This window comes from Populus trichocarpa, chromosome 10 (genome assembly GCF_000002775.5).
Source record: "Populus trichocarpa isolate Nisqually-1 chromosome 10, P.trichocarpa_v4.1, whole genome shotgun sequence".
In the NCBI taxonomy this organism is placed as follows: Eukaryota; Viridiplantae; Streptophyta; class Magnoliopsida; order Malpighiales; family Salicaceae; genus Populus; species Populus trichocarpa.
This window is the reverse complement of record NC_037294.2, coordinates 18,946,914-18,973,175: the sequence shown is the minus strand read 5'-3', so window position 1 is coordinate 18,973,175 and position 26,262 is coordinate 18,946,914. Positions and strand designations below refer to the sequence as shown.

The 26,262-nt window shown below is 36.2% G+C and overlaps 3 protein-coding genes and 1 long non-coding RNA gene across 10 annotated transcripts; 3 read left to right on the top strand and 1 right to left on the bottom strand.

Annotated features, from left to right (window-relative positions):
• Positions 1-3,988: 3,988 nt before the first annotated feature.
• On the bottom strand, positions 3,989-4,966 carry LOC7458103 (18.1 kDa class I heat shock protein). Its single transcript, XM_002315151.4, has one exon. It carries the CDS (start codon positions 4,676-4,678, stop codon positions 4,190-4,192), a length of 489 nt encoding a protein of 162 aa, XP_002315187.1. The 5' UTR covers positions 4,679-4,966; the 3' UTR covers positions 3,989-4,189.
• A 2,258-nt stretch (positions 4,967-7,224) lies between these two features.
• Positions 7,225-9,309, top strand: LOC7458102 (UDP-glycosyltransferase 76F1). Its single transcript, XM_002316211.4, has 2 exons — positions 7,225-7,790; positions 8,252-9,309. The coding sequence occupies exons 1-2, from the start codon at positions 7,292-7,294 to the stop codon at positions 9,151-9,153; spliced, it is 1,401 nt and encodes a 466-aa protein (XP_002316247.1). The 5' UTR covers positions 7,225-7,291; the 3' UTR covers positions 9,154-9,309.
• A 4,373-nt stretch (positions 9,310-13,682) lies between these two features.
• Positions 13,683-25,735, top strand: LOC18102704 (UDP-glycosyltransferase 76B1). 7 transcript variants are annotated; one of them, XR_002984377.2, is made up of 5 exons: positions 13,687-14,407; positions 14,513-15,410; positions 16,734-16,867; positions 17,481-17,651; positions 17,908-18,585. XR_002984377.2 is itself a non-coding variant. In XM_052456417.1 (3 exons), exons 1-3 carry the CDS (start codon positions 13,909-13,911, stop codon positions 25,595-25,597), a joined length of 1,377 nt encoding a protein of 458 aa, XP_052312377.1. In that variant the 5' UTR covers positions 13,683-13,908; the 3' UTR covers positions 25,598-25,735. The 7 variants fall into 7 exon arrangements, 5 of the variants coding, with proteins under 5 accessions (XP_052312377.1, XP_052312376.1, XP_052312374.1 ...); XM_052456417.1 differs by lacking the exons at positions 16,734-16,867; positions 17,481-17,651; positions 17,908-18,585 and adding an exon at positions 24,942-25,735 and having other exon boundaries at positions 13,683-14,407; positions 14,513-14,734; XM_052456414.1 differs by lacking the exons at positions 16,734-16,867; positions 17,481-17,651; positions 17,908-18,585 and adding an exon at positions 25,526-25,735 and having other exon boundaries at positions 13,686-14,407; positions 14,513-15,321.
• LOC127905849 (uncharacterized) lies at positions 22,242-23,655 on the top strand. The gene is made up of 2 exons (XR_008060333.1): positions 22,242-22,597; positions 23,408-23,655. It is a non-coding gene; the product is annotated as an uncharacterized LOC127905849 (long non-coding RNA).
• Positions 25,736-26,262: the final 527 nt, after the last annotated feature.

The window sequence follows — 26,262 nt, the reverse complement described above, 5'->3', positions numbered from 1 at the left end:
CCGTACGTTCTTTTGGCTGATTTTGATGGGGCCCATGTAGTGCTGGCTGTTATGTGTTTTAGGTCACTTTCCATGTTCAGAGGTCTATTAAATAGCTTTCGCGGTTCTTTCTTTCTTTCTTTTTTTCAAAAAGAGTGATGGAACATCTTCGGTAGTTGTGATTTGGTGCTCCGTGGACAGGACATTGTTGACTTAGTCAAACCTCAGTAGCCTCCCTCCTCGATTTACTATTTCATGAATGGGAGACATGGGTTGCTTTCTTAGGGTAAAGATATGTCTTTTTTTTTCTTTGATAAATTAGATTATCTCCGTCAAGGATACCACGGCGTACCATAGCTATCCTGCTTGTGATACAGAATATTATTAAGGATTTAATATTGTTCCATGAAAGCTAGCTCGGACATATCTCAATAATTAACACCAGAAAAGAAAATTGAAGTTCATCAATTGGATCCAAGCATGCTTGTAATTGAGTTACTAAAAGCAAAATTGCCACGGGGGAGATGGGATTTTTGCGAGACGTGGATGATTAAAACAGTGATTTTTAATTAGTGAATGATTATCGCTGATAAATCCTGGGGCAACGATGAGGCTTCATAGAGAAAATCAACTTTCGGAGGTTGTTAATGGGAAACTCCTATTGTTTTTTTTTTTTTTCAGACTAAATCCTCGATTTCTTGATCAACTCAGTTAGTCTCTATCTTGCGGAACAAAACAAGGAACAGGACTCCATGTTTATTGGTGAACAGTTAATATTATCATTGAACCTTAACAAATTATACTTACAGTACTAATTGTCAATGATTTCCGACACCATCATCCTTGAGCAAAAAACAAGTGATAAAAAATAATAAATCGAAATAGACCTCAAGCAACCGGTGTGAATGGCAGCTTGTATTTTTTTTTTTTTGTGAATCAACCTTTTTTTCGATGTTTATTTGACATTTTTAATAGGATTAGTACGTAATTGAATTCATCCATATCAAAGATTGAGGATTTATTTATTTATTATTATTGTTTTTTGTGGTTTTGAGATGGAGGAATTGAGTGAAAGCAAAGGTTACCCGATTTTTTTTTCTCTTACAACTGGACTATTGTATATGTAGACTAACAGATACGTTTAAAGCTAGGGTGACGACATTTATACTTGTGCAAGAAGTCTATTTGCAATCCATTTAGGCACAGGGAATTGTTCTTAATAACAGCCACCTTCAAAATATCATCAAGTTGCTCGGAGGAAGTTATTTCGTATTTTTTTTTTAATTCCCACCACCTTTTTATCCCTTTGAAAAACGAGGAACATAAGGACAGATAAAGTAAATTGTTTTTTTTTCCTCTCAAAATTACCCATTTGAATAAATTATAATTAAGTAAATTCTTGTTCTTAAAAAAAAAAAAACAGATGTATGTGGATAGAGACGGGTATAACTTATGTTATATATGTATGTGTTCATTTTCCTAAAGTGCGGTACTGGTTTCTTGAATGGGTTTTGTCAGTGAAGTAATGTCTCCGTTATCTCATGGCATGGCATGGGAAGATGGGTTTGAATTGAAAAGTAAATTATTATTTTTTTAAATTCTTATTTTAGCATCAAATAATTCTATCTATTTGGGCTTCTAAGATTACTTTTTTCTTTCCAATACTAATCATATCAGACAATGATATGTTTGTTATTTGGTGCCCTCGAAAAAACATAAAAGCAAAGAATTAACTTTGAATTGTTTTTTCGATATGCATGCTTCGAGCTAGGGTCAGAAATTAGCCTTAAGAACTATTTAGTAAGTGGTTAAATGGTAAGAATTTAAAATTAAGGGGTTTGTTTTCTCGGTGGTCTCAGGTTCGAGCCATGTGGTTGTTAATATAATGGCCACTGGAGACTTACATGATCGTTATCTTCAGGGCCCGTAAGATTAATCGAGGTACGCGCAAGCTAGCCTGGACACCTACGTTAATAAAAAAAAGAAAAAAAAATTAGCCACGAGTAAATTAGCTGTAAGAGCTCTAATTGCAATCAATTTAGGCACATGACATGGGTTTTTTTTTTTTAGACTCTTAATAGTAGAATTCGAAATAGTGGGAGAAAGCGATGCAAGTGGAAGTCACCTCATTTAAAAGTTGAATTCGAAATAGAGGGAGAGTGGGTGGGGGTTAGGTCCATAATTCGGTTCCTAATTCAAACTTGTACAGTCAGAGCTATGCTCCCATTGGTTTTGAGTTCGGACAAGATAAAAGGGCCTTCCTTTACTTGCGAAAACGAACTCTACTATATATATATATATGTGTGTGTGTGTGTGTGTGTGAAATGGCCTGCAAGCAACGAAACCAATCATGAATACATGGAATGCAAAGCTAGAATCAGATGCCAGGTGCCACCATTCTTAATATATACATCTTTTCTATCTTGATTTTTGGCCCATGTCGTCTTAAGAATTGCAATAAACCATGATTCGGGTATATTGTGAGCGTAAATAGAATTTCCTTCACTGTTCTTCCACAACAGAGTTCGAATATTAAAATGCTGGTTTTGATTGATCACTTGCTTGAAATCCACACAAAATAAGTGTATCACTTGCTTGTGCATGTGATCAAGTCATATCATAGTAATCTCAGAGATATGATTTATTATAATATGGGATTAGGTTTATGATGTCGTGGAGAATCATAGTCATCGCATATATTGGGCTAGCTCAATACGAACCTTATAACTAATGGATTGATCAAGAGATCCATGCTCCTTCTCTATTGATGCTCTCTTTATTTATTTGTCTTCGACTGGGGTTGGATTGGTTTTTTATTAATTATTTTTATTTTAAATTAATTTTTTTAATATTTTTCGATCGTTTTGATGTACTAATATCAAAAATTAATTTTAAAAATAAATAAAAATAATATTTTAATATATTTCTAAACAAAAATACTTTAAAAAACAATATTTATCAGACTCCCAAATCATGCTATTAGTTAAGATGGTCTTAATAGAAAATTTGACAGGTGGGTTTGCTGGAAATAACTCGTAAGGTTACATAATTAATAAAATTTGCCTCGTGGGTCTAGATCAATTGCAAGATGGTTGTTACGGACTTCTGAATTTCTTGAATATTGTATCTACTCCACTCTGTCTTGTTTATTATCCTTAAATTAGGCTGATTGAGTTATGATAGTTTTGGGTTGACGCCACTTCTGGTAATGTCCGTGGCAGACCGGCCGGCGATGGCGATGGCGATGGCGATGGCGAACAGGATTTAGTAGATGGACCCAGGATAACTAATTTTGGGCTGTATAAAGATCAGCGACCAGGAAAAATACTCCGCGATTAATTGTGAAAATAATCGGCGATCAGACGAATAAGTAGAGCGATTATTTGATTTGACTACAGTAAATCGGCGATCCTTTAAGAAAGAATCGGAATTAATAGGCTAATAGCCAATAATGGTGCCCATAAATCCGCGATCTTTTCCGAAAGGGGCATCGGGAGATCATTTTAGAATAATCGGCTGAAAATGGCGAAAACAATCGGAGATTAATTGTATCAATAATGGGGGCGATTATGCATACTAGTCTGATGCCAGGTACTAACCGAGTTTGCATTGGATCCGGCGTCGTATTAGCAGGCTAAAATCTTACTTTATGATTCTGATATCACCCGAGAGTTCAGCCTTACAATTTCGAAATAGTACATGGCCTTATGGACCACGTTTCTATGGATAGGACTTATGGCCCACGAGCGAGACTTAATCTAAAGCAAAACATTAGCCCAAGAGCTCCGGGCACTTGGAGTTTTCAGACGAAGAACAAGGTGGTGCTGTCATATGCATCATCCATCATGTTTATATGATATCACTGAGGAATGAAACCTCGATATTTTGTAGCATTCAGAAGAGAGAAAAGGAATAATATCAAAATTATAAATAAATATTGAATATCGAGGAAAATATAAAACCATCATAATTAAGGGAAGAAAAAAAAGGTAAAACGGAAGAATGAAGATTTAACAACACCACACAACTTTATTAACACAGAAACTCAGTATCACAAGTTCACAACATCAAACAAAACAAAACCCATGCATGCACACATGACATTATCCCATTTCATAAGTCTTCCACACACAATTCTACTTGTTTATTAGAATCTTATCATGACTCGCAGCAACACGCCGCCGAAGGTCCCTTCATATTATGTGGAGTCTCAGCCGGTGATCTCGATGGCCTTAACATCAGGTTTTTTGACTTCCTCTTTAGGCACAGTCACAGTCAAGACCCCGTTTTCCATATTAGCCTTAAGTTGATCAAGTTTTGCATTCTCAGGCAACCTGAATCTCCTTAAGAACTTCCCACTTGACCTCTCCACTCTATGCCACTTGTCATTTTTCTCTTCTCTCTCTTTGCTTCTCTCTCCACTTATTTGCAAAACCCTGCCTTCCTCTAACTCCACTTTGACTTCCTCTTTCTTCAGGCCTGGGAGATCAGCCTTGAAAACGTGAGCCTCGGGGGTCTCCTTCCAGTCTATGCGTGTGTTGGCAAATGCCGTTGTTTCGTTGGCGAACTCTGATCGTGGGGCTGATATGGCTGTGCTAGTGAAGGGAAAGTCCTGGAAAGGGTCCCAGATGTCAAGAGAGAAAGGATCAAAGATGTTACTTCTTCGGCCACCAAAGAGGGTGCTTGGGATAAGAGACATTTTCTTGGTTTCTTGTTTGAGAAAATAAGGTGTGCAAAGTGAAAGCTAGCTAATTGTTGAATTAGAGCTGCTTGTTTGTATTTCTTTTCCTTGATGCGAATTGGAGGCGATGCGAGGAAGGTATTTATAGATGGGTATGTGCTATGATTTAGCATGCTGTGCCTTGTGGAGAGTTCGCGGGGTTTCTGGATGGAGACTGGCGATTTTTCTCGAATTGGCCAGATGTAGATGTGCAGGCAATATCCATTCATCTAGTAAAGGCCTAAAGGGTCATCGCCCATTAGAGGACTTTTTGGGTATGAATGTATGATGAAGGGTAGTCTTGTGCTAGAAACATCTTTGAACTTCGATCAACGGATGGGTTAAGGGTAAATGTAGTTCCCGTGGGCTCCACTAGGTGGTCGTATACGATAAAGGATCCTATAGGTGACGTGTGCGCTAATAACTGGTTAAAGTGAAGATGCGGTGGAGGATGGGAATGCATAAAGTGCAGTTGTCTCCAAGCTTCTACCGCCTCCTGCAGAGTTTTGGCTGGCAAGGATTAATTTCATTTGCTTTCGATCAGAAATTTCAATTTTAGAGGCTAAGATTTAATTGGAAGAAGGGTACGAGAGAAAACTAAACCAACAAGATGAGGATTAGGGCTAAAACTTGCTATAAGAAAGTGATACGTTGGGGGTCGTATTGTTTTTTTTTTTTTATATAAAAAAAAAACATCATCGTTTAGGTGCTGGCGCATGTTTCCAAGAAATTAAAAAATTAAAACAATTTGGGTTATAGCATTGACCAAATTAAAGTTCATTTTATTTTACTAAGATAATAAAAAATTTTAATAGTAATAATAAATAAACTATTTATAAAAAAATAATCATGACAACTTGTGATAAGATCAAGATGACTTTTATAAATAACCTTTATAAATATGTGATTGGATAAAAAAAATAAAAAGACTTGGAACAATTAAATCTGATGTTCAATTATAAACATGCAACCTAGATCATACGAGGCGAATTAACTCGAGTTAACCTGTAATTTTTTGTAATAAGATCAAGATAACCCGAAAGATCATTGTTTTAAAACCCGATCTGACTCATCAATTTGACTTGTAATCAGGGTAATCCAAAGCCTAAGTTGATGTGGTTTTTAATAAGAACATGGAGAGAATTGACTCGGTATGATTCAATAAAAAAACCAAACTGGCCCATAACCCAATTAGCCATTGGAAAGCTCATTTAAAACCCAGTGATCTTTTATTAATTCTTATTTTCAAAATGATATTGTTTTGACATGAAAAAAATTGGATTAATCCAGATCAACCCATTTGATCTATAATTAGGGACTTGCTCCGGGTTGACCCACATATCGGGTTTGAAAACTATGAGATAAATAACTTTTTAAAACATGCGAGTTATTAGACCATAAACATTATAGAAAGAGAGAGTGAGAAGTCCAATCCATAATAAATTAAATGTAAAATGATAAAATCAATTAAAAAAGTCAATTACACAAAAGGATTTAAAATAAGAAATAATAATTAAAATAATAAGAGTGAAAATCAAAATAAAAATAAATTTGAGGGTGATAATAATTCTTTGATCGTAGGGTTAAACTGAAAACAAAAAATAATTAAATAGAATGATGTATTGAAAACCACTAAAACCTTAACAAAAATATCAAGAATTGAGGATTAATTTAAAACTAAATGAAACTTTAACAAAAAGATCAATGATAAAAATTAAAAATTAAAAGAATAAAGACTAGAATTAAAATAACAGAAATGTAAAGGACCAACTTGTATTTGTTTTAGCAGGAGAAAAAGAAAAGAAAAAGTGATCAGTGAGAAACCATTCAATAGTCATGAACACGCATATCACTAGGAAAAAAAGAACAGTAATTTCACCATCCTATGCAGTTTCTTTTTAATCTATATTTTTATATGAAAATTGTTAATTAGGTGGCAAAATGGAATGTTAATTCTTTTATGAAAGTTAATCTTGAAAATTCTTTTTTTTTTTGAAACTTTGCACAGTAGCACAATGTAGCTCTTCCCCGGAATCAGAGAATTGGCTTGATTATTATTATTTATTATTATTTTATTTACTTCGATAATTGAATGTCCAATATATAAGTTTATATTCCTACTTTTTTGTTTTTTTATCTACTGACAAATCTGGCTTGACGTCAGAGTTAATTTCTTTCCCATTAATGTTGTAAAGATATTTAACAAATTTTTAGAATTGAAATCGGTGTCGAGTAATAGCATGTTTGTTTTTTTGCATTTGAAAAATGTTTTTTTTTTTAAATATTTTTTATTTTTAAATAAAAAATAATTTAAAAAATAATTATTTTTATAATAATAAAAAAACTATTAATTGATATAAAAAAAACAAGAAGCCTTTTAGAGCGAAATTTAATTTACCAACCAGGGTTAAAATTATTTACCGATTGCATTAGTTGGGCTGGGACACTACCAAACACACGATTGTTTTTAACATGCCTGCGACATGAACAGTACTGGTGGTCCAGCTATTCATTTAATTATTCAAAATTTATAAATTTCAAGGCAATAAAAAGTGGAGACCCAAGTTCCTGGCTGCAAGAAGCAGCTGCAACATGAAGAACTCAGGCACCGACATCCAAGTTGATCAAAGAAATGGCCGCAGATTGGTTCTTTTCCCATTACCACTACAAGGCCACGTTAACCCCATGATTCAACTTGCTAACATTCTCCACTCCAAAGGCTTCTCTATTACTATAATCCACACAACCTTCAACTCTCCAGATCCTTCGAAGTATCCTCACTTCACCTTCCATTCCATTCAAGAAGAGTTAACTGAAACTGAAGCCTCAACCGCAGATATAATAGCTCTAGTTTCATCTCTTAACATCAAATGCGTTGCCCCTTTTAGAGATTGCGTGTCCAGGTTGCTATCTGATGTTTCAGAGGACCCTATTGCTTGCTTGATCTCAGATGCCATCTTCCACTTCACAACTGCAGTTTCCAAAGGTCTTAAACTTCCAAGGATAGTTTTAAGGACCGGTGGTGCTTCCTCTTTTCGTATTTTTACTGCCTTACCATTTCTGAAAGAAAAGGGGTATCTTCCAATACAAGGTAATTTTTTTCACTTTCTCTACCGGTTGGTTACTCCATTAGATACAGATTTTGAATCTATGAAAAGCCGAATTAAACTCATTCACTGTGATATGTTAGTTAGACATATCTATTTTCTTCTTTTAAGTTACTACCACGACTTTTAGGGCATTGTCTCTGCAACTTATGGGGTTCCAGCTGGTTCCAATGCGTATCTTGTTTCGGTGTTCTATACAATGTGTGGTAATTGTTGATTGAGTCAGACACATATTTTGGCAGGGGGAACTCTTATATCCTTTTCTTACGGTAGCCATTTGTGTTGGATCTGTTGATTGATTCAGGTTCATCTGGGTGATATTTTGGCTGTCTTTCTTTTGTAATATGCTGTTATGGGCCTTCTTTTTAAGTCTTCAGTGCTTCTAAGTTCCAACCATAGCTCTATATATATTGTACTTTACAATCCCTGTCGTTTTAAACATCAGAATCTCAGTTGGAAGATCCAATGGTAGAGCTTCCACCACTTAAAGTCAAAGACCTTCCAGTGATCAACTCGCGTGACCCAGAATCTGTATACGATTTGATAGTTAGCATGACAAATGGAACTAAGGCATCTTCGGGAGTCATTTGGAACACGTTCGAAGAGCTTGAACAGTCTGCCTTAGCTGCATTGCGCCATGAATTTTCCATTCCAATCTTTCCAATTGGCCCATTTCACAACCGCTTCCCATCCTCTTCAAGTAGTCTGCTTACACAAGATCAAAGCTCGATTTCCTGGCTAGACAAACAAGCACCGAAATCTGTAGTTTATGTGAGTTTTGGGAGTGTTGCTGCATTAAATGAAACCGAGTTCTTGGAGGTGGCCTGGGGTTTAGCCAACAGCAAGCAGCCCTTCTTGTGGGTGGTAAGACCTGGATTAGTCCGTGGCGCGGAATGGCTCGAGCCACTGCCTAATGGGTTCCTTGAGGATTTGAATGGAAGAGCGCACATTGTAAAATGGGCTCCACAATCAGAAGTGCTAGCTCATCCTGCCGTTGGTGCATTTTGGACTCACAACGGGTGGAATTCGACATTGGAGAGTATTTGTGAAGGGGTTCCTATGATATGTATGCCTTGTTTCACTGACCAAATGGCTAACGCGAGATATGTAAGTGATGTGTGGAGAGTTGGGATGCAACTAGAGAATGGGTTAGAGAGAGCGAAGATCGAAAGCACCATCAACCGGTTATTAGTGGATGAAGAAGGTGAAGCTATTAGAAAAGGGATTTTGAGTTTGAAGGAGAAGGCAAAACTTTGTCTCAGCCAAGGAGGCTCTTCATGCCAATCACTGGATAGCTTGGTTAGCCATATTTTATCATTAGAGCCCATTATTTTCCAGACTCAATAAGTTATTTATTTATTTATTTATTAAAGTTTCTTTTAAGGACACTCCATAAGCTTGCTAGGCCACGCGATGTAGTTTTAGCTTGTGTAATATTGCTGTGAACTTGCGATGCATCATTTTCTATTTAGACATGAATTTCAATAATGAACTTTTTTACCATACATTGAGCACAAAATAATTTTTAATTGATTTTATTTTATTTTATCCTTTTCTTATTATAATGTATTACAATATTAAATACTCTATAATTAAGTCAGTTCAAATAATTGCTCTCTCCTTTGTTGTCGTTTAATGCGTGGAGCTTAACTCTCATAGGAATAAAATACCGAAATGTGTGGAGATTAATAAATTATTATTCCAGACAGAACCTTTGTTCGTCGTTTAATGTCAGCTCTGGGCCTCTGGCAAGATAGATTTTTATCGGTGGTGGTGGTGGTTTGCGACAGTAGCCCACAGCACGTGCTCCTTCATTAATAGAGGCAACCATCCGGAAATGTGGTCAAACCTATTTTTAAGAAGTTTTATTTTTTTTATTTTTAAATTATTTTTTCATTATATATTAAAAATAAATTTTAAAGAATTAAAAAAATATTATTTAAAATAAAAAATACTCTAAACTCCCTCGCAAACATACACATATTAATTAAAGCTATGGATGGCCATAGAAATGTGGCTCTTTGAAATACGTATAGCCATCTGGGAAAAGCTTTTGTACGTTTGGCGGTGGAGGAGAAAGACCTCACCAACTCCTTTATTTTCTCTTCCCGGCTGTTACTTTCTCTCTCCTTCATTTTTATTTCTGCACAAGTTTCAAAAATACTAACTCCCAGTAAAAATACTCTTAAAACTTTAACGCACTGTATCACTACCAATCCAGTGGCCTTCCCTACACTCTACAATATAAGATTTTTCTTGCGGGATCAACTATTTGCTCTGTAAGGTAAGCATCTTAGACAGGTTTTCACCATTCTTTTAGCGGTCTAGCCACCTTCAACAAGGCAGTTATGCTAACATTGCCACCCCTACCATGGTGAGCAACACTTCCCTCGTCTGGGTATTTATGAAAATACCAGTATAAACAGAGGCAAAAAAACATAACCCCTTACTATATACTACATGCTCATCATTTTCTATAAAACTCCTTGCTAAGTTTTAAACTAACTTAAGCATTGAAGAATTTGTTTTGCATGTGACACCAACCACTTCAAATTATTCAGTTCAATTGTTGGCCGTGGAAAAACCTGGAAAATCCATTGAAGTTTTTTCGTCACTTCATCAATTACTAAAGTATTTCTATTTATGCGGAGCATGGAATATTTAATAGTCTATTGTTTATTTTCCTAATTCACGAGGATAGTATTCAATACATTTGGACTCCAATTCCCTAAAGTTGGACACTAGATTTTAGAGCATTAACGAATACGATAAAATCAGGAAAAATCTTGCATGTAAACTGGGCTTCCACGGTCTATGAAACTAGATTCAGACTTGAAACATAGACGAATGTGGTTGTTAGAATTAAAAAAGTGGTGGAGTAAGATTTGCCTAAAAAACAAGCCTCTTATGGAATGATCCATGAGAGACTTTTTATTACTTGAATTGGTAAATATACGAGAAAAAAAAAATATATAATAAATAATTGTAGAAAAAATATTGAGTTTGAGATTTTATTAGTTTACTTGATAACCCCTAATAATATTTATAGATCTTAGTCATGTCAACTCATCTCAAACATGAAGAATGGTGTTATGTTTGATTGGTGAAAATATTACTATCTATTTATTGTGATATATAAGACATTATTGATTGAGTAATTGGTAAATATCAATTATATATTGGTAAATAATTGTTATTAAGGTGCATAAGTTGCATATAAAGTTGTTTATGTTTTGTCAATGGCAAAAAAAAAAGCATGAGGTGCACTTGGGCTGGACTGAAAGTTTCTTTGTAATGATGTAGCTGGCTGGACCGGGGCCCAAGCGGTGTAGGAATTACTGTTTGAGCACGATCCAACACAGTGACAAAATGTTATTGTTTTATGGGCTTTATGGCCTAAACAACAACAAGTAGCTAATAGTTGCTGTTTGGGCTTGTTTAAAATTATTTTAAAAAAAAAACAAAAAAAACGAATATGGAGCTTGAAAAGAGAAGGCAAATCTTTATCCAAAGCCAGGCTGGCTCTTCATGCCAATCACTGGATAGCTCGGGTAGTCATATTTTATCATCAGAGCCTATTATTTTGGCATCCTCAAACTAGCCTCTAAGGTCACAAGCAATTATCAATTCAATCCCTAAACGAATAAATTATTCAGTTAGATTCTAAATGTTTCGTATATTTTTCAATTTGTCCCTAAATATCGATTAATTCTTCAATCTTTTCTTATATAAGATATTTTTATCTAAATTGATGAAAACATCCTCCCATGAAAAATTGAAACCTAATTTAATTTATTAAATAAAATAATGATGAATTTCTTAACACCAATTCATTTTTTTAAATTTTCTGTTTAATAAATTCAATGGGGTTTCAGTTCTCTAAGTGAGAGCACTTTCACAAGCTCATATAAGAGAATAATAGAGAATATAAAGATAAACCTGGAGTAATTAGACTTCTAGAGACAATTGATCAAGAAGAGATGAAATAAAATGATAAGTTAAGATAATCCCCCCTTTTATATTGCATAAAATAAGCATTTTAGATGAAAAGTATTAACAAACTTTGAAAAAAAGGATAGAATTGAGAATCATTTAAAATATTTGAGACCTAATTGATAAAGCATATTGTCTCAGGACTCGATAGAAAGTGATCACATAGGCGGAACACCGAAGGCTGGGTTAATATTAATTTATCGGTGACAAGAATATCAACTGTGTTGATCCCTTTCGAGATTGCCTATCGAAGTTGTTGTTAATATTAATGTCTTGGAGGAGCCTATTGCTTGTTTAATCACATATGTCTCTTGGCTTTTCCCTAAAGCTGTAGCTGAAGGCTTTAAACTCTCAATAATTGATATTCAGTTTCTTGTATTTGCTTTCTTCTCGCATTTGCTTGGAAAGGGTTACTTCCCGGTTCAAGGTGCCTTTCTCTCTCTGTGTGGCTTATGTGCGCGTGCTTGTAGCATGTTTGATGGTTTGCTTCAATGAGGTTTTGGAAAACCTAATGCGAGAATGTTATATTCTTCATTTCTCTCTCTCTCTCTCTCTCAGATTCTCAGCTAGAAGCACCAGTCCAAGAGCTTTCACCGTTGAAATTCAAAGATCTTCCTATAATTAAAATGCATGATCTGGGACTTCTTCATCAATTAATGAACGGGATGGTAAATCAAGCAAAGGCCTCTTTGAGACTAATATGGAATTCGTTTGAAGAGCTTGAGCAAGCTGTATTAACAATATTACTCAGAGATTTCTACATCCCCATCTCCGCGATATATATGTCCATTTCATAAGTACTTCCCAGCCTCGTCAAGTAGCTTACTCACACAGGAAAAAAGATGCATTTCTTGGCTAGATACCCAAGCCCCTAATTTTGTTCTCTATGTCTTTGGAAGCATTGCAACTGTAAATGAGTCTGAATTTCTGGAGATGGTTTGGGGGCTAGCCAGTAGCTATCAACCTTTCTTATGGGTGGTCCGGCCTGGATTTGACCAAGGCTTAAACTGGCTTGCAACATTGCCAAATGATTTCTTGGAGATGGTAGGTGGAAGGAGGCATACTGTGGAATGCGCTTCCCAACAAGACGTGCTAGCACACCCTACCACCGAAGGTTTTTGGACGCACAATGGTTAGAATTCCACGTTGTAGAATATATGTGAAGGAGTCTCTATGCTTTGTCAGCCTAATTTTGGAGACCAGATGGTAAATGCAAGGTATAGGACTGATATTTGGAGAGTTGGGTTGCATTTAATTTACAACTCTTGGAAGGTTATGTAGAATTTACATAAATACTACATGGTTTTTTTCCTCGAGAATTACATAAATGCTACTGATAACTCACAGTCCCTTTTAAAGCTATTAATTAAGGTATTCACTGTAAATTCTATTAGCTCATAAAACTTATACAATTAGTTCATTATAATGATTTATATTTTTTACTGAAAAAATAATAATTTCACTTTTAAATTTTTATTTATAGTTGACATGAAAAATAGTTTTTTGTGATTAGCAAGTAAATTTTATATACATTTCGAATTTTTTAAAAGGGAACAATTTTTTTGTTTTAAATAAAAGAGTACACGGGCAAAACAAGTAACCCTACAAATACCTGTTTAATGTCCTCTCTTCAGGTGAACTCCTTGCAGTTTCGAAGCTGCTTAAAACCAGGATTAATCGCAAGGCCCAAAACTAGCTGAATTTCTCTCCAAGTCAAGCCTTTGAGGAGCTTGCGTCGAACCTGAGAGCCCGGCCCTTTTCGTTTTTGAAAAAACAGATTTTTTCCCTGTTTAGGAAAAAGCCCAAAAGTCATATGAAGCATGAGCATGACATTGTTACTCTTATTAGCTAGAGGGCTATGCCATGTCATAATCGTTCACGATCCGTACGCTTAGCTAATGTTCCCGGGGAGGGGGGGGAGCCCTCTAACCGGTTGCCGGTTGGTCAAAATGCTTGCGGGTAAGGGTAACTTGTCTTTATTTCGAAACGTGGTATGACGTGAGGTTCATCCTCAGATTGCCCTGAAACTGTAAACCTACGTCTTTCATCTACGCATCCAATATCAGAATCGAGAAGCCAAGAAGAAATAAGGGGAAACAAATCAATTCCATGGAGAATATAAGAGAGTCCCATGTGCAGCATAGGAAGTGTCGGCGAATTATACTCTTCCCACTGCCTTTGGAAGGGCATATCAATCCTATGATTCAGCTTGCTAACATCCTTTATTCTAAAGGATTTTCGATAACAATCATCCACACTCAATTCAATCCTCCCAATCCTGCGAAGTGTCCTCACTTCACTATCCATGCAATTCCTGATGGCTTGTTGGAAGATGAGGCTTCAACTGCAGATGGTGTAATCCGTTTCTCAGTCCTCATTTCAAATTGTGTTGAGCCCTTTCGAGATTGCCTGGCTAAGCTGTTATTGGATGCCGTGGATCAAGAGCCCGTTGCTTGCTTGATCACAGATGCTGTTTGGCACTTCACTCACTCTGTAGCCGAGGGCTTTAAGATTCCAACTATTGCCATGCGGACAACTAGTATCAGTTCTTTTCTTGCTTTTGCCTCCTTCCCCCTTCTGCGAGAAAGGGGTTACTTCCCAATTCAAGGTGCTTTATCTTCTTGATATCTCTGTGTATGCAATTTTTTTAATATATTACTTAAAAACATTAACTAAGCACTTCTCATTTCCTCCATCCTTCTCTCTCTTACAGATTCTCGATTAGAAGAATCAGTGCAAGAGCTTCCACCGTTGAAAGTCAAAGATCTTCCTGTGATCAAAACACGATGTCCAGCGACTCTTCATCAACTGTATGAAAAGATAAGTAATCAAGCAAAAGCCTGTTCAGGCCTAATTTGGAACTCGTTTGAAGAAATTGAGCGTGATGCTCTGAGCAAATTAAGCCAGGTCTTTACTGTGCCAATATTTCACATAGGTCCATTTCACAAGTACTTTCCAGCCTCTTCAAGTAGCTTAATAACACCAGACCAAAGCTGCATTTCCTGGCTTGATACCCAGACTCCTAATTCTGTACTCTATGTCAGCTTCGGGAGCCTTGCTGCGGTAAATGAGACTGAATTTCTGGAGATGGCCTGGGGGCTACTCCATAGCAATCAACCCTTCTTGTGGGTGGTTCGACCTGGATTAGTTCGGGGATCGGAATCGTCCGAATCATTGCCGGATGGATTCCTTGAGATGGTGGGTAAAAGGGGCTATATCGTGAAATGGGCTCCTCAACAACAGGTGCTAGCACACCCTGCCACTGGAGGGTTTTGGACACACAATGGTTGGAATTCCACATTGGAAAGTATATGTGAAGGGGTTCCCATGATTTGTCAGCCTTTTTCTGGTGATCAAAGAGTAAATGCTAGGTATGTGAGTGATGTTTGGAAAATTGGGATACACTTGGAGTATAATAAACTCGAGAGAAGGGAGATAGAGAGGGCAATTAAAGGACTAATGGTAGAGACAAAAGGGCAGGGGATGAGACAGAGAACTGTGTCTTTGAAAGAGAAGGCGAACCTTTGTGTAAGCCATGGAGGCTCTTCTTACCATTCCCTTGAGACCTTGACTAATTACATCATGTCATTCTAGGCTTCTCTCGGTGTTCGGTAACTTCTTAATTCATGTTTAATTTTGCAATGAGGTTGCATATCACAATCAAAGCCTTGAGTCTATGTTTATTGCATTCACGGTACTTGAAGTTTTCAAATTTATCCTGTTATTTCTGTTCGTTTGATGTAAAATGGAATTTGATTGCTGTCTCATAACTCATTCTGCAAGACCTGACTTTAGCTGGAGGATTTTGTTCAATGTCTTGGTATGCGTGTTATTAAATATACTTCCACTAACAGTATCATGTGGAAGATTTGCATTTCAAATTTCAGAGCAGAAACAATCACCAAAACATATTTCCTATGATTCTTGCATAGTTTTTGCCTTTTGGAATAATCAAGACAAAGCTGAAAGTGAACTGATGAGCTGTGTATGCATGAATTTTTATTCCTTCCATTTATATACCGAGATGTTGCAAATTTTCCATTGAAGAGTGTCAAGGATTTTTGCAGTGATACAGCCTAGCCAAACAATAATTATTACTAGTCCAACATAGTTGGTTCCAAGATGGTCAATCTTGAAGAATGAAAAGCTTGCTGAATATTTATTTGAGTTTAGATTAGCTATGTATGCTTGTTTACTATAAAATCTTGTTATTTGAGGAATTGTGGTGGAACGCTAATAGCAATCTTTAGGTGAGCGATTCCCTAAACAACCATTAAAGAAGTGAGTGATTCCTTCTCAAGTGAGTGAATCTTTGAGTCTTAAATTATCCCTTTCTTATTCTATCATTACATTTTTCATTCCATCCCATTTCTTGACAGCTTCATGCAGGTTTTCTTGAATTATATGATTATTTATTCGAAGGAAATCTCATGATATGATTGTCCTCATTTGAAGCCAAATGACTTTATTTGACGAGAGTAACAAACCCCTACATTTATGAGCTAATGACACCTTCTAGTATTGTATAAATAAATCAGAGAGTAAATCAGTGGTATCCAGGTGAATTAACGAGTTACATGGAGAGCCTAAAAGAATCTTATATGCCACTAAGGGAGGGCGTCGGCTGCTCGCTTATTCGCTTTCCATACCACTACAACGTCACATAAAACCCATGCTCAGCTTGCAAACTTCCTGTATTCTAAAGGGTTGTCCATCATCATAATCCACACTTCAACTCTTCACATGCTTGGAACTTCCCTCATTTCACCTTCTACTCGATTCCTGATGGCTTCTTGGAACATGAGGCTTTGATCGGCAGATGTCATGCATTTCATGACACTCCTCAATATCAACTGTGTTAAACCATTTAGTGATAGTTTGACCATGTTATTATTCGACGTTGAGAACGAGCCAATTGCTTGCTTTAATCTCAGATGCCAACTGGCACTTCACTGAAGCTGTTGCTGATGGCATTAAACTTCAAAGGATTGTGCTACGAACCAGTGACATTTTACTTGTTTTTGCTGCTTTGCCACTTCTGCGAGAAAGGGGTTCTTTTAGTATCAAGGTGCGTGCATACTATTCACAGCTTTGTTATGTGTCTGTGCAAATTATTCCTAGTCAATGAAGTCCAATGGTATGATAACTAAAAACAAATATGTGATAAGCTGAGAAAGATGCTAAAAAGCAATACTAGAATATTAGTTGATTGAAATCCATTCAAATGCAATTCTTGTCCTGTGCCAATCATGCATATGCCATAAAACTTTTTGTATATACATTTTCCTAGGTTTTCTTGATCACAGTGAAACACAAAATTGCAGTTTTTGGGCTAGAATGCAATCGTCCTTGTCTACTCTCTTTTCTTTTGTTTTAATTCGAGCATTGTCGGCAATGGTGATGCTCCAAATTGTGTCTGTTCTGTGGATAGATATTTATATGCCTGCATTAAGTGATTTAAGGAAGCAAAACATTGCCAGAATGGGGTTCGATTGTGCTTATGTTAGTATTTTTCATATAAGCCCCAGTAATCTTGTGTAGTTTTTGGGTGCAATCTTGAAGCTAAAAAATCTGAGACTACCCTGATTTTGTTTTTTTGAGTTGCATCTTATATATTTTGCACAGCTAAATTCCAAGAAGCTAGCAGTCTTTTCTGATCTGCTTCCTAATGCTATTATTAGTTACCTAAAGCAACAGGTACCTCAACCAGCTATCAGCCATCAGTGTCTGAATTTCTAAGTCGTAAACCCTAAGATCCTGCTGCAGATACAAGGGAAAAAGTTGCTATGAGAAGCAAAGTTTAGATGAAATGCTACTCGTATTTGAATTGCAGCAGGCAGGGTTATAAGCTGGTACGAGTAGATGTGATAAATTTTATACTTGGCTCTCTATCTCATCTCTGTTCTTTCATGCTCTGTTTTACCAATATGTTCCCAAATCATACTTTTAGAACTACTTTCTATATATTGGCATCGTATCAACTCTCTCTGCATAAATCCATAAGAGAACTGTATAAATCTGAACTCATGTAAGCAAACACAAAAGCTCATTCTTGTCTCCTCTCTTTTAGTTTCTTACCTTTTATTTTATTTTATTTTTTTACCTTAGATTCTTCAACTAGAAGAACCAATTACAGAGATTCCCCGCTTAAAGCTAAAGATCTTCCAGAAATTGAAACACAGGACGCAGAAGAATATCACTGTCTGGTAGCCGGATTGATAAACGAAAGCAAGGCTTCACCAGGACTCATCGGGAACTCTTTCGAGGAGCTCGAGCAAGATGCTCTTGCCATATCATGCCAGGACTTTCCTATCCCTATTTACACAAAGGTCCATTTCACAAGTACTTGCCAGCCTCCAAAAATTAAATCAATAATTTAACCTCTTGAAGGATTGGGTCAATTTTGATTGTCCCTCTAGAGTTTCAAATTTAAACTTGACAATCAAATTTATCAATTTTGATTGTCAAGTTTAAAAAATGATTACCTTCTCAGAAAGGGAAAAAAAAATTCCAATGTGAAGTGCTTTTCTTGGCCGAGCTGTGGACGAGAGAAAAATGACCGATTACATGAACATCAAGAGTAATTCAATTAATCCTTCCTAATCCCGCAAGTGTTAATGGTTAATTAGCTCTTGTAGTTCAACAGACCTTTCAGTTACTATGGACAAAGAAGCATTTCATTTAGCTTTCTTCCAGAATCCATTTACTCGGAAATATCAAATTGATATATCTCTCGAGCATTGAGGGGCTCACTGAGAAAATATAAGGTTTTGTAAATTTTAATCTGCTCCCTCTCTTTATACTCTTCCTTTCTTCTTCGTGGTGGAATGATGTTATTAGGAAACATTAAACGATTGCTTGAAGCCTTGAGCGAAAAGATTAACTTATCATTAATTTCAAAAAACTTTCGATTTTTATTGTGATTTGATTTCACCTCAAAGTTTAAATACTAATGATTGATAGAGACAGATAAAGACTTAAATCATCATTTTGTTAGTGTTAGTGTTCATGTGCACATGTTAAAAATATATAAAAAATATATTTCAAAATGATATATATTTCAAACAAAAATTAATTTTTTTTACAAGATGTTGGTAGGAAAAGCTAGCTTCTCAAGGTGGAAAATAAGGCTACTTTTGTCAGAAGGGATAAATATAAGAAGGATTAGAGGAAAAAACACGATGAGAGTTATAATCCAATTTAGTTTAAAAACATTGGAAATTATAAAGAATAAAAAGAGTAAAAATCCATCCGTCCAGATTGAGAGAATTTAAATATCTTGGAAAGGAAAGTCATCATGGAGCACAAATAGTTTTTACCTTAAGAAATTATTAATTTATTCATATGAATGCCAAATTGTCAACTGCTGAAACGAGGGTTTGCAATTATCTGCATTCACAAAGTCAATATTAGAAACAAAACAAAATTAAGAGTTAGTACGTACAAATGGTTAGGCTTTGATTTAGGATATTTCTTCAAAATCTACCCGAATAGTTTATAGAAATGGTTAACTCTTTCTCTAAATAGCATCCACGCGATAGTAAAAAAGGCTCCATTTTAGAAAAACTCTCTCTCTTCCCCATCACTCGCATCTAGCAGAAGAACAAAAACTACAGCGAGAAAAAGCAAGCCTCTCGGAAACCCTTTTTCTTTCTTAATCAAGGATTAGAAAAGGCTTCGAGTCTGTTAGGTGGTGGTCGAAGGGGCAACGTCTTTGACCCTTTTTCACTAGATATCTGGGACCCATTTTTGAAATCTCCTTTTTTTTTTTTATGTCCACTAATATTAAATATTATATTTAACTCAATAATATATATAAAAATTTTAAATTTTGAATTAATAAACAGAATATCTCAATATAAATCAACTAATTCATTCATTTAAAAAATATTATTTTTTCCAGTTACTTACTGTGCCATTATATCTTTAACAACTTAAATACAACTCTTAGGATTGGTTTCTGTGTAATGATGTAGCTGGCTGGATCGGGGCCCAAGCGGTGTGGGAATTACTGTTTGAGCACGATCCAACACAGTGACAAAATGTTGTTGTTTTATGGGCTTTATGGCCCAAACAACAACAAGTAACTAATAGTTGCTGTTTGGGCTTGTTTAAAATTATTAAAAAACAAAAAAAACAAAAAAAAAAACGAATATGGAGCTTGAAAAGAGAAGGCAAATCCTTATCCACAGCCAGGTTGGCTCTTCATGCCGATCACTGGATAGCTGGGGTAGTCATATTTTATCATCAGAGCCTATTGTTTTGGCATCCTCAAACTAGACTCTAAGGTCACAAGCAATTATCAATTCAATCCCTAAACAAATAATTTTAGCAGTTAGATTCTAAATGTTTCGTATATTTTTCAATTTGTCCCTAAATATCGATTAATTCTTCAATCTTTTCTTATATAAGATATTTTTATCTAAATTGATGAAAACATCCTCCCATGAAAAATTGAAACCTAATTTAATTTATTAAATAAAATAATGATGAATTTCTTAACACCAATTCATTTTTTTAAATTATCTGTTTAATAAATTCAACGGGGTTTCAGTTCTCTAAGTGAGAGCACTTTCACAAGCTCATATAAGAGAATAATAGAGAATATAAAGATAAACCTGGAGTAATTAGACTTCTAGAGACAATTGATCAAGAAGAGATGAAATAAAATGATAAGTTAAGATAATCCCCCCTTTTATATTGCATAAAGTAAGCATTTTAGATGAAAAGTATTAACAAACTTTGAAAAAAAGGATAGAATTGAGAATCATTTAAAATATTTGAGACCTAATTGATAAAGCATATTGTCTCAGGACTCGATAGAAAGTGATCACATAGGCGGAACACCGAAGGCTGGGTTAATATTAATTTATCGGTGACAAGAATATCAACTGTGTTGATCCCTTTCGAGATTGCTTATCGAAGTTGTTGTTAATATTAATGTCTTGGAGGAGCCTATTGCTTGTTTAATCACATATGTCTCTTGGCTTTTCCCTAAAGCTGTAGCTGAAGGCTTTAAACTCTCAATAATTGATATTCAGTTTCTTGTATTTGCTTTCTTCTCGCATTTGCTTGGAAAGGGTTACTTCCCGGTTCAAGGTGCCTTTCTCTCTCTGTGTGGCTTATGTACGCGTGCTTGTAGCATGTTTGATGGTTTGCTTCAATGAGGTTTTGGAAAACCTAATGCGAGAATGTTATATTCTTCATTTCTCTCTCTCTCTCTCTCAGATTCTCAGCTAGAAGCACCAGTCCAAGAGCTTTCACCGTTGAAATTCAAAGATCTTCCTATAATTAAAATGCTTGATCTGGGACTCCTTCATCAATTAATGAACGGGATGGTAAATCAAGCAAAGGCCTCTTTGAGACTAATATGGAATTCGTTTGAAGAGTATTAACAATATTACGCAGAGATTTCTCCATCCCCATCTCCGCGATATATATGTAAATTTCATAAGTACTTCCCAGCCTCGTCAAGTAGCTTACCCACACAGGAAAAAAGATGCATTTCTTGGCTAGATACCCAAGCCCCTAATTTTGTTCTCTATGTCTTTGGAAGCATTGCAACTGTAAATGAGTCTGAATTTCTGAAGATGGTTTGGGGGCTAGCCAGTAGCTATCAACCTTTCTTATGGGTGGTCCGGCGGATTTACCCAAGGCTTAAACTGGCTTGCAACATTGCCAAATGGTTTCTTGGAGATGGTTGGTGGAAGGAGGCATATTATCAAATGCGCTTCCCAACAAGAGGTGCTAGCACACCCTACCACCGAAGGTTTTTGGACGCACAATGGTTAGAATTCCAAGTTGGAGAATATATGTGAAGGAGTCTCTATGCTCATAAAAGTTATACAATTATTGCATTATAATGATTTATATTTTTTAATGAAAAAATAATAAGTTCACCTTTAAATTTTTATTTATAGTTGACATGAAAAATAGTTTTTTGTGATTAGCAAGTAAATTTTATATACATTTCGAATTTTTTAAAAGGGAACAATTTTTTTGTTTTATAAAAAAGAGTACACGGGCAAAACAAGTAACCCTACAAATACCTGTTTAATGTCATCTCTTCAGGTGAACTCCTCGCAGTTTCGAAGCTGCTTAACCAGGATTAATCACAAGGCACAAAACTAGCTGGATTTCTCTCCAAGGCAAGCCTTTGAGGAGCTTGCGTCGAACCTGAGAGCCCGGCCCGTCTCGTTATTGAACAAACAGATTTTTTCCCTGTTTAGGAAAAAGCCCAAAAGTCATATGAAGCATGAGCATGCCATTCATGGTTGTTAAAAACGAGTTTTCACTTGTAAAATTGACGATTTTACGAGTTAAAAAACATAAAACGTGTAAAATCGGGTTTAAAACTCGAAAACCAGTAAAATCGGTCAAACCCGGTCAAACTCGCATAAAATCGGGTCAACCCGTAAAAAACGTTAAAAGCGTATCGATTTCACGATTTCACGTGAAATTGAAATTTAAAAGAGTTTGTCACTTGTCATGCTGAATTGTTGATTGCTGTGCCTATGCTGACTCATCACTCCCTTCTCCCAATTCCCAGTGCCCACTCCCCACTCCCCACTCCCCACCCGTGACCCGACACTCCACAGTCCACCCTTCATCCCTTCCCCTTTCACTTTCCCCTTTCCCCTTTCCACTCTCCACTCTCCATCAGATTAAGATTAAGAAATCGGTTGATTCGGTTCCGCTCTCCACTGAGTCCACTCACCAGCAGCGCTGTCTCCAGTCTCCACTCTCTCAGCTGGTTTTGCTTGCTATCGAGATCCGGAGCGTTCTTGGCGAGACGAAGGTAAGAATTTATTCCCAAGCTTTGTTTTTTCTGTCTCGTCTGGTATGTGAATAATGGTGGTGATTCTGGTGAAAGTTTTAGTGTTGGGTTCCTGCAGCATGTTAATAATCTAGAATCTAGATGTTGTGATTTATGGAAAATGAAACGGGGGAAAATTGCATAACTCTCTCTGTAGCCTGCATATTTGATTTTTGACTGTCTCGATCATCCCTTCGTTCTTCTAGGTTTCTTCGTTCTCCTTGGTCTTTTTTTTTTTTTTGTCTCTGCTCTCTCTGTTTTTGTTTGGTTGGTTCCTCTATTTTTAATTATGTCTTCATCCTCTGTGTTTATTCATCCCTTGTTCTGAAAACACGCATAATGATTCGACTCTCCTTTTGCTTGCTGAGCTTCTCAATGAGTTCTTTGCAGTTTGCTCGAACTGTACTCCACTCACAAATATATATCCCTTCATATTTTTTTCATCAAAATGCATGTTTATATTCTTACATAGTAACATATAAATTTTGATTTCCAGTTTATTTTTAGTTGTGCTATTGAGAATAAAAAAAAATTACATAAGCCTGTGAAACAATATTATAATTACATTGTTAGCAATGGATAACAGACAAAAATTATTTTAAGATTAGAGAATTGATTCTTGACTTAATCTACATCTTAAGTAAAGTATCTGGGTATTTTGTGTTTATCTTTTACTATTAATTGGTTTGCTTCTGTTCTGGTAAGTCCAAATATTGTGCACCTTTATGTTTTGCTTGCTTAAACTCTGCCTCTAGGCAAGTTCATATTTCTATGTTTACTTTATATGTGCAGTCGTGAAGAATTGATGGTAATGATTTTGATGAAGGTTTTTGGAATAATGAGGAAGATAAAGTCAATGAGGGTGTGTTTAGTTTACATGACATATCAACAGATTATTTGTTTTAGGTTTGTTAACTTTTAGTTAATGAAAGTCTATGGACATGTATGAATTTTTATTTGAATTATGTATTTTAAGGTATTTGGATATTTGTATTGTTTATTTCATTTTTATTTTAATGGTGTTATATTATTATTTACTACTTGACTGATCTTGCAATTTAGTTAAAATATTTTACTTGCGATTTTACGATTTTAGTTAAAAAAATTTACTTGAGATTTTACGATTTTTAGTTAAAAATTTTTACTTGCGATTTTACGATTTTACGATTCGAGTTTACGATTCGAGTTTATAGTGTATGTTCCGTGTCGTGTCAAAAAAGCGTTTTTGACAACCTTGATGCCATTGTTACTCATATTAGCTAGATGGGTATGCCTTGTCATAATCGTTCATGATCCGTACGCTTAGCTAATTAAACAAATGGAAATGGAGAATCAGTCGCCGGGGGGGAGCCCTCTAACCGGTTGCCGGTTGGTCAAAAGGCCTGCGGGTAAGGGTAACTTGTCCTTATTTCGAAACGTGGTTTAAACCTCCGTTTTTCATCTACGCATCCAATATCAGAATCGAGAAGCCAGGAAGAAACCAGGGGAAACAAATCAATTCCATGGAGAATATAAGAGAGTCCCATGTGCAGCATAGGAAGTGTCGGCGAATTATACTCTTCCCACCGCCTTTGGAAGGGCATATCAATCCTATGATTCAGCTTGCTAATATCCTTTATTCTAAAGGATTTTCCATAACAATCATCCACACTCAATTCAATGCTCCCAATCCTTCAAAGTGTCCTCACTTCACTTTCCATGCAATTCCTGATGGCTTGTTGGAAGATGAGGCTTCAACTGCAGATGGTGTAATCCGTTTCTCAGTCCTCAATTCAAAGTGTGTTGAGCCCTTTCGAGATTGCCTGGCTAAGCTGTTATTGGATGCCGTGGATCAAGAGCCCGTTGCTTGCTTGATCACAGATGCTGTTTGGCACTTCACTCACGCTGTAGCCGAGGGCTTTAAGATTCCAACTATTGCCATGCGGACAACTAGTATCAGTTCTTTTCTTGCTTTTGACTCCTTCCCCCTTCTGCTAGAAAGGGGTTACTTCCCAATTCAAGGTGCTTTATCTTCTTTATGTCTCTGTGTATGCAATTTTTTAATATATTAATTGAAAACATTAACTAAGCACTTCTCATTTCCTCCATCCTTCTCTCTCTTCAGATTCTCGATTAGAAGAATCAGTGCAAGAGCTTCCACCGTTGAAAGTCAAAGATCTTCCTGTGATCAAAACACGATTTCCAGCGACTCTTCATCAACAGTTTGAAAAGATAAGTAATCAAGCAAAAGCCTGTTCAGGCCTAATTTGGAACTCGTTTGAAGAAATTGAGCGTGATGCTCTGAGCAAATTAAGCCAGGTCTTTACTGTGCCAATATTTCACATAGGTCCATTTCACAAGTACTTTCCAGCTTCAAGTAGCTTAATAACACCAGACCAAAGCTGCATTTCCTGGCTTGATACCCAGACTCCTAATTCTGTACTCTATGTCAGCTTCGGGAGCCTTGCTGCGGTAAATGAGACTGAATTTCTGGAGATGGCCTGGGGGCTACTCCATAGCAATCAACCCTTCTTGTGGGTGGTTCGACCTGGATTAGTTCGGGGATCGGAATCGTCCGAATCCTTGCCGGATGGATTCCTTGAGATGGTGGGTAAAAGGGGCTATATCGTGAAATGGGCTCCTCAACAACAGGTGCTAGCACACCCTGCCACTGGAGGGTTTTGGACACACAATGGTTGGAATTCCACATTGGAAAGTATATGTGAAGGGGTTCCCATGATTTGTCAGCCTTTTTCTGGTGATCAAAGAGTAAATGCTAGGTATGTCAGTGATGTTTGGAAAATTGGGATACACTTGGAGTATAATAAACTCGAGAGAAGGGAGATAGAGAGGGCAATTAAAGGACTAATGGTAGAGACAAAAGGGCAGGGGATGAGACAGAGAATTGTGTCTTTGAAAGAGAAGGTGAACCTTTGTGTAAGCCATGGAGGCTCTTCTTACCATTCACTTGAGAACTTGACTAAGTACATCATGTCATTCTAGGCTTCTGTCTTTGTTCGGTAACTTCTTAATTCATGTTTAATTTTGCAATGAGGTTGCATATCACAATCAAAGCCTTGAGTCTATGTTTATTGCATTCATGGTACTTGAAGTTTTCTAATTTATCCTGTTATTTCTGTTCGTTTGATGTAAAATGGAATTTGATTGCTGTCTCATAACTCATTCTGCAAGACCTGACTTTAGCTGGAGGATTTTGTTCAATGTCTTGGTATGCGTGTTATTAAATATACTTCCACTAACAGTATGATGTGGAAGATTTGAATTTCAAATTTCAGAGCAGAAACAATCACCAAAACATATTTCCTATGATTCTTGCATAGTTTTTGCCTTTTGGAATAATCAAAGACAAAGCTGAAAGTGAACTGATGAGCTATGTATGCATGAATTTTTATTCCTTCCATTTATGTACCGAGATGTTGCAAATTTTCCATGGAAGAGTGTCAAGGATTTTTGCAGTGATACAGCCTAGCCAAACAATAATAATTACTAGTCCAACATAGTTGGTTCCAAGATGGTCAATCTTGAAGAATGAAAAGCTTGCTGAATATTTATTTGAGTTTAGATTAGCTATGTATGCTTGTTTACTATAAAATCATGTTATTTGAGGAATTGTGGTGGAACGCTAATAGCAATCTTTAGATGAGCGA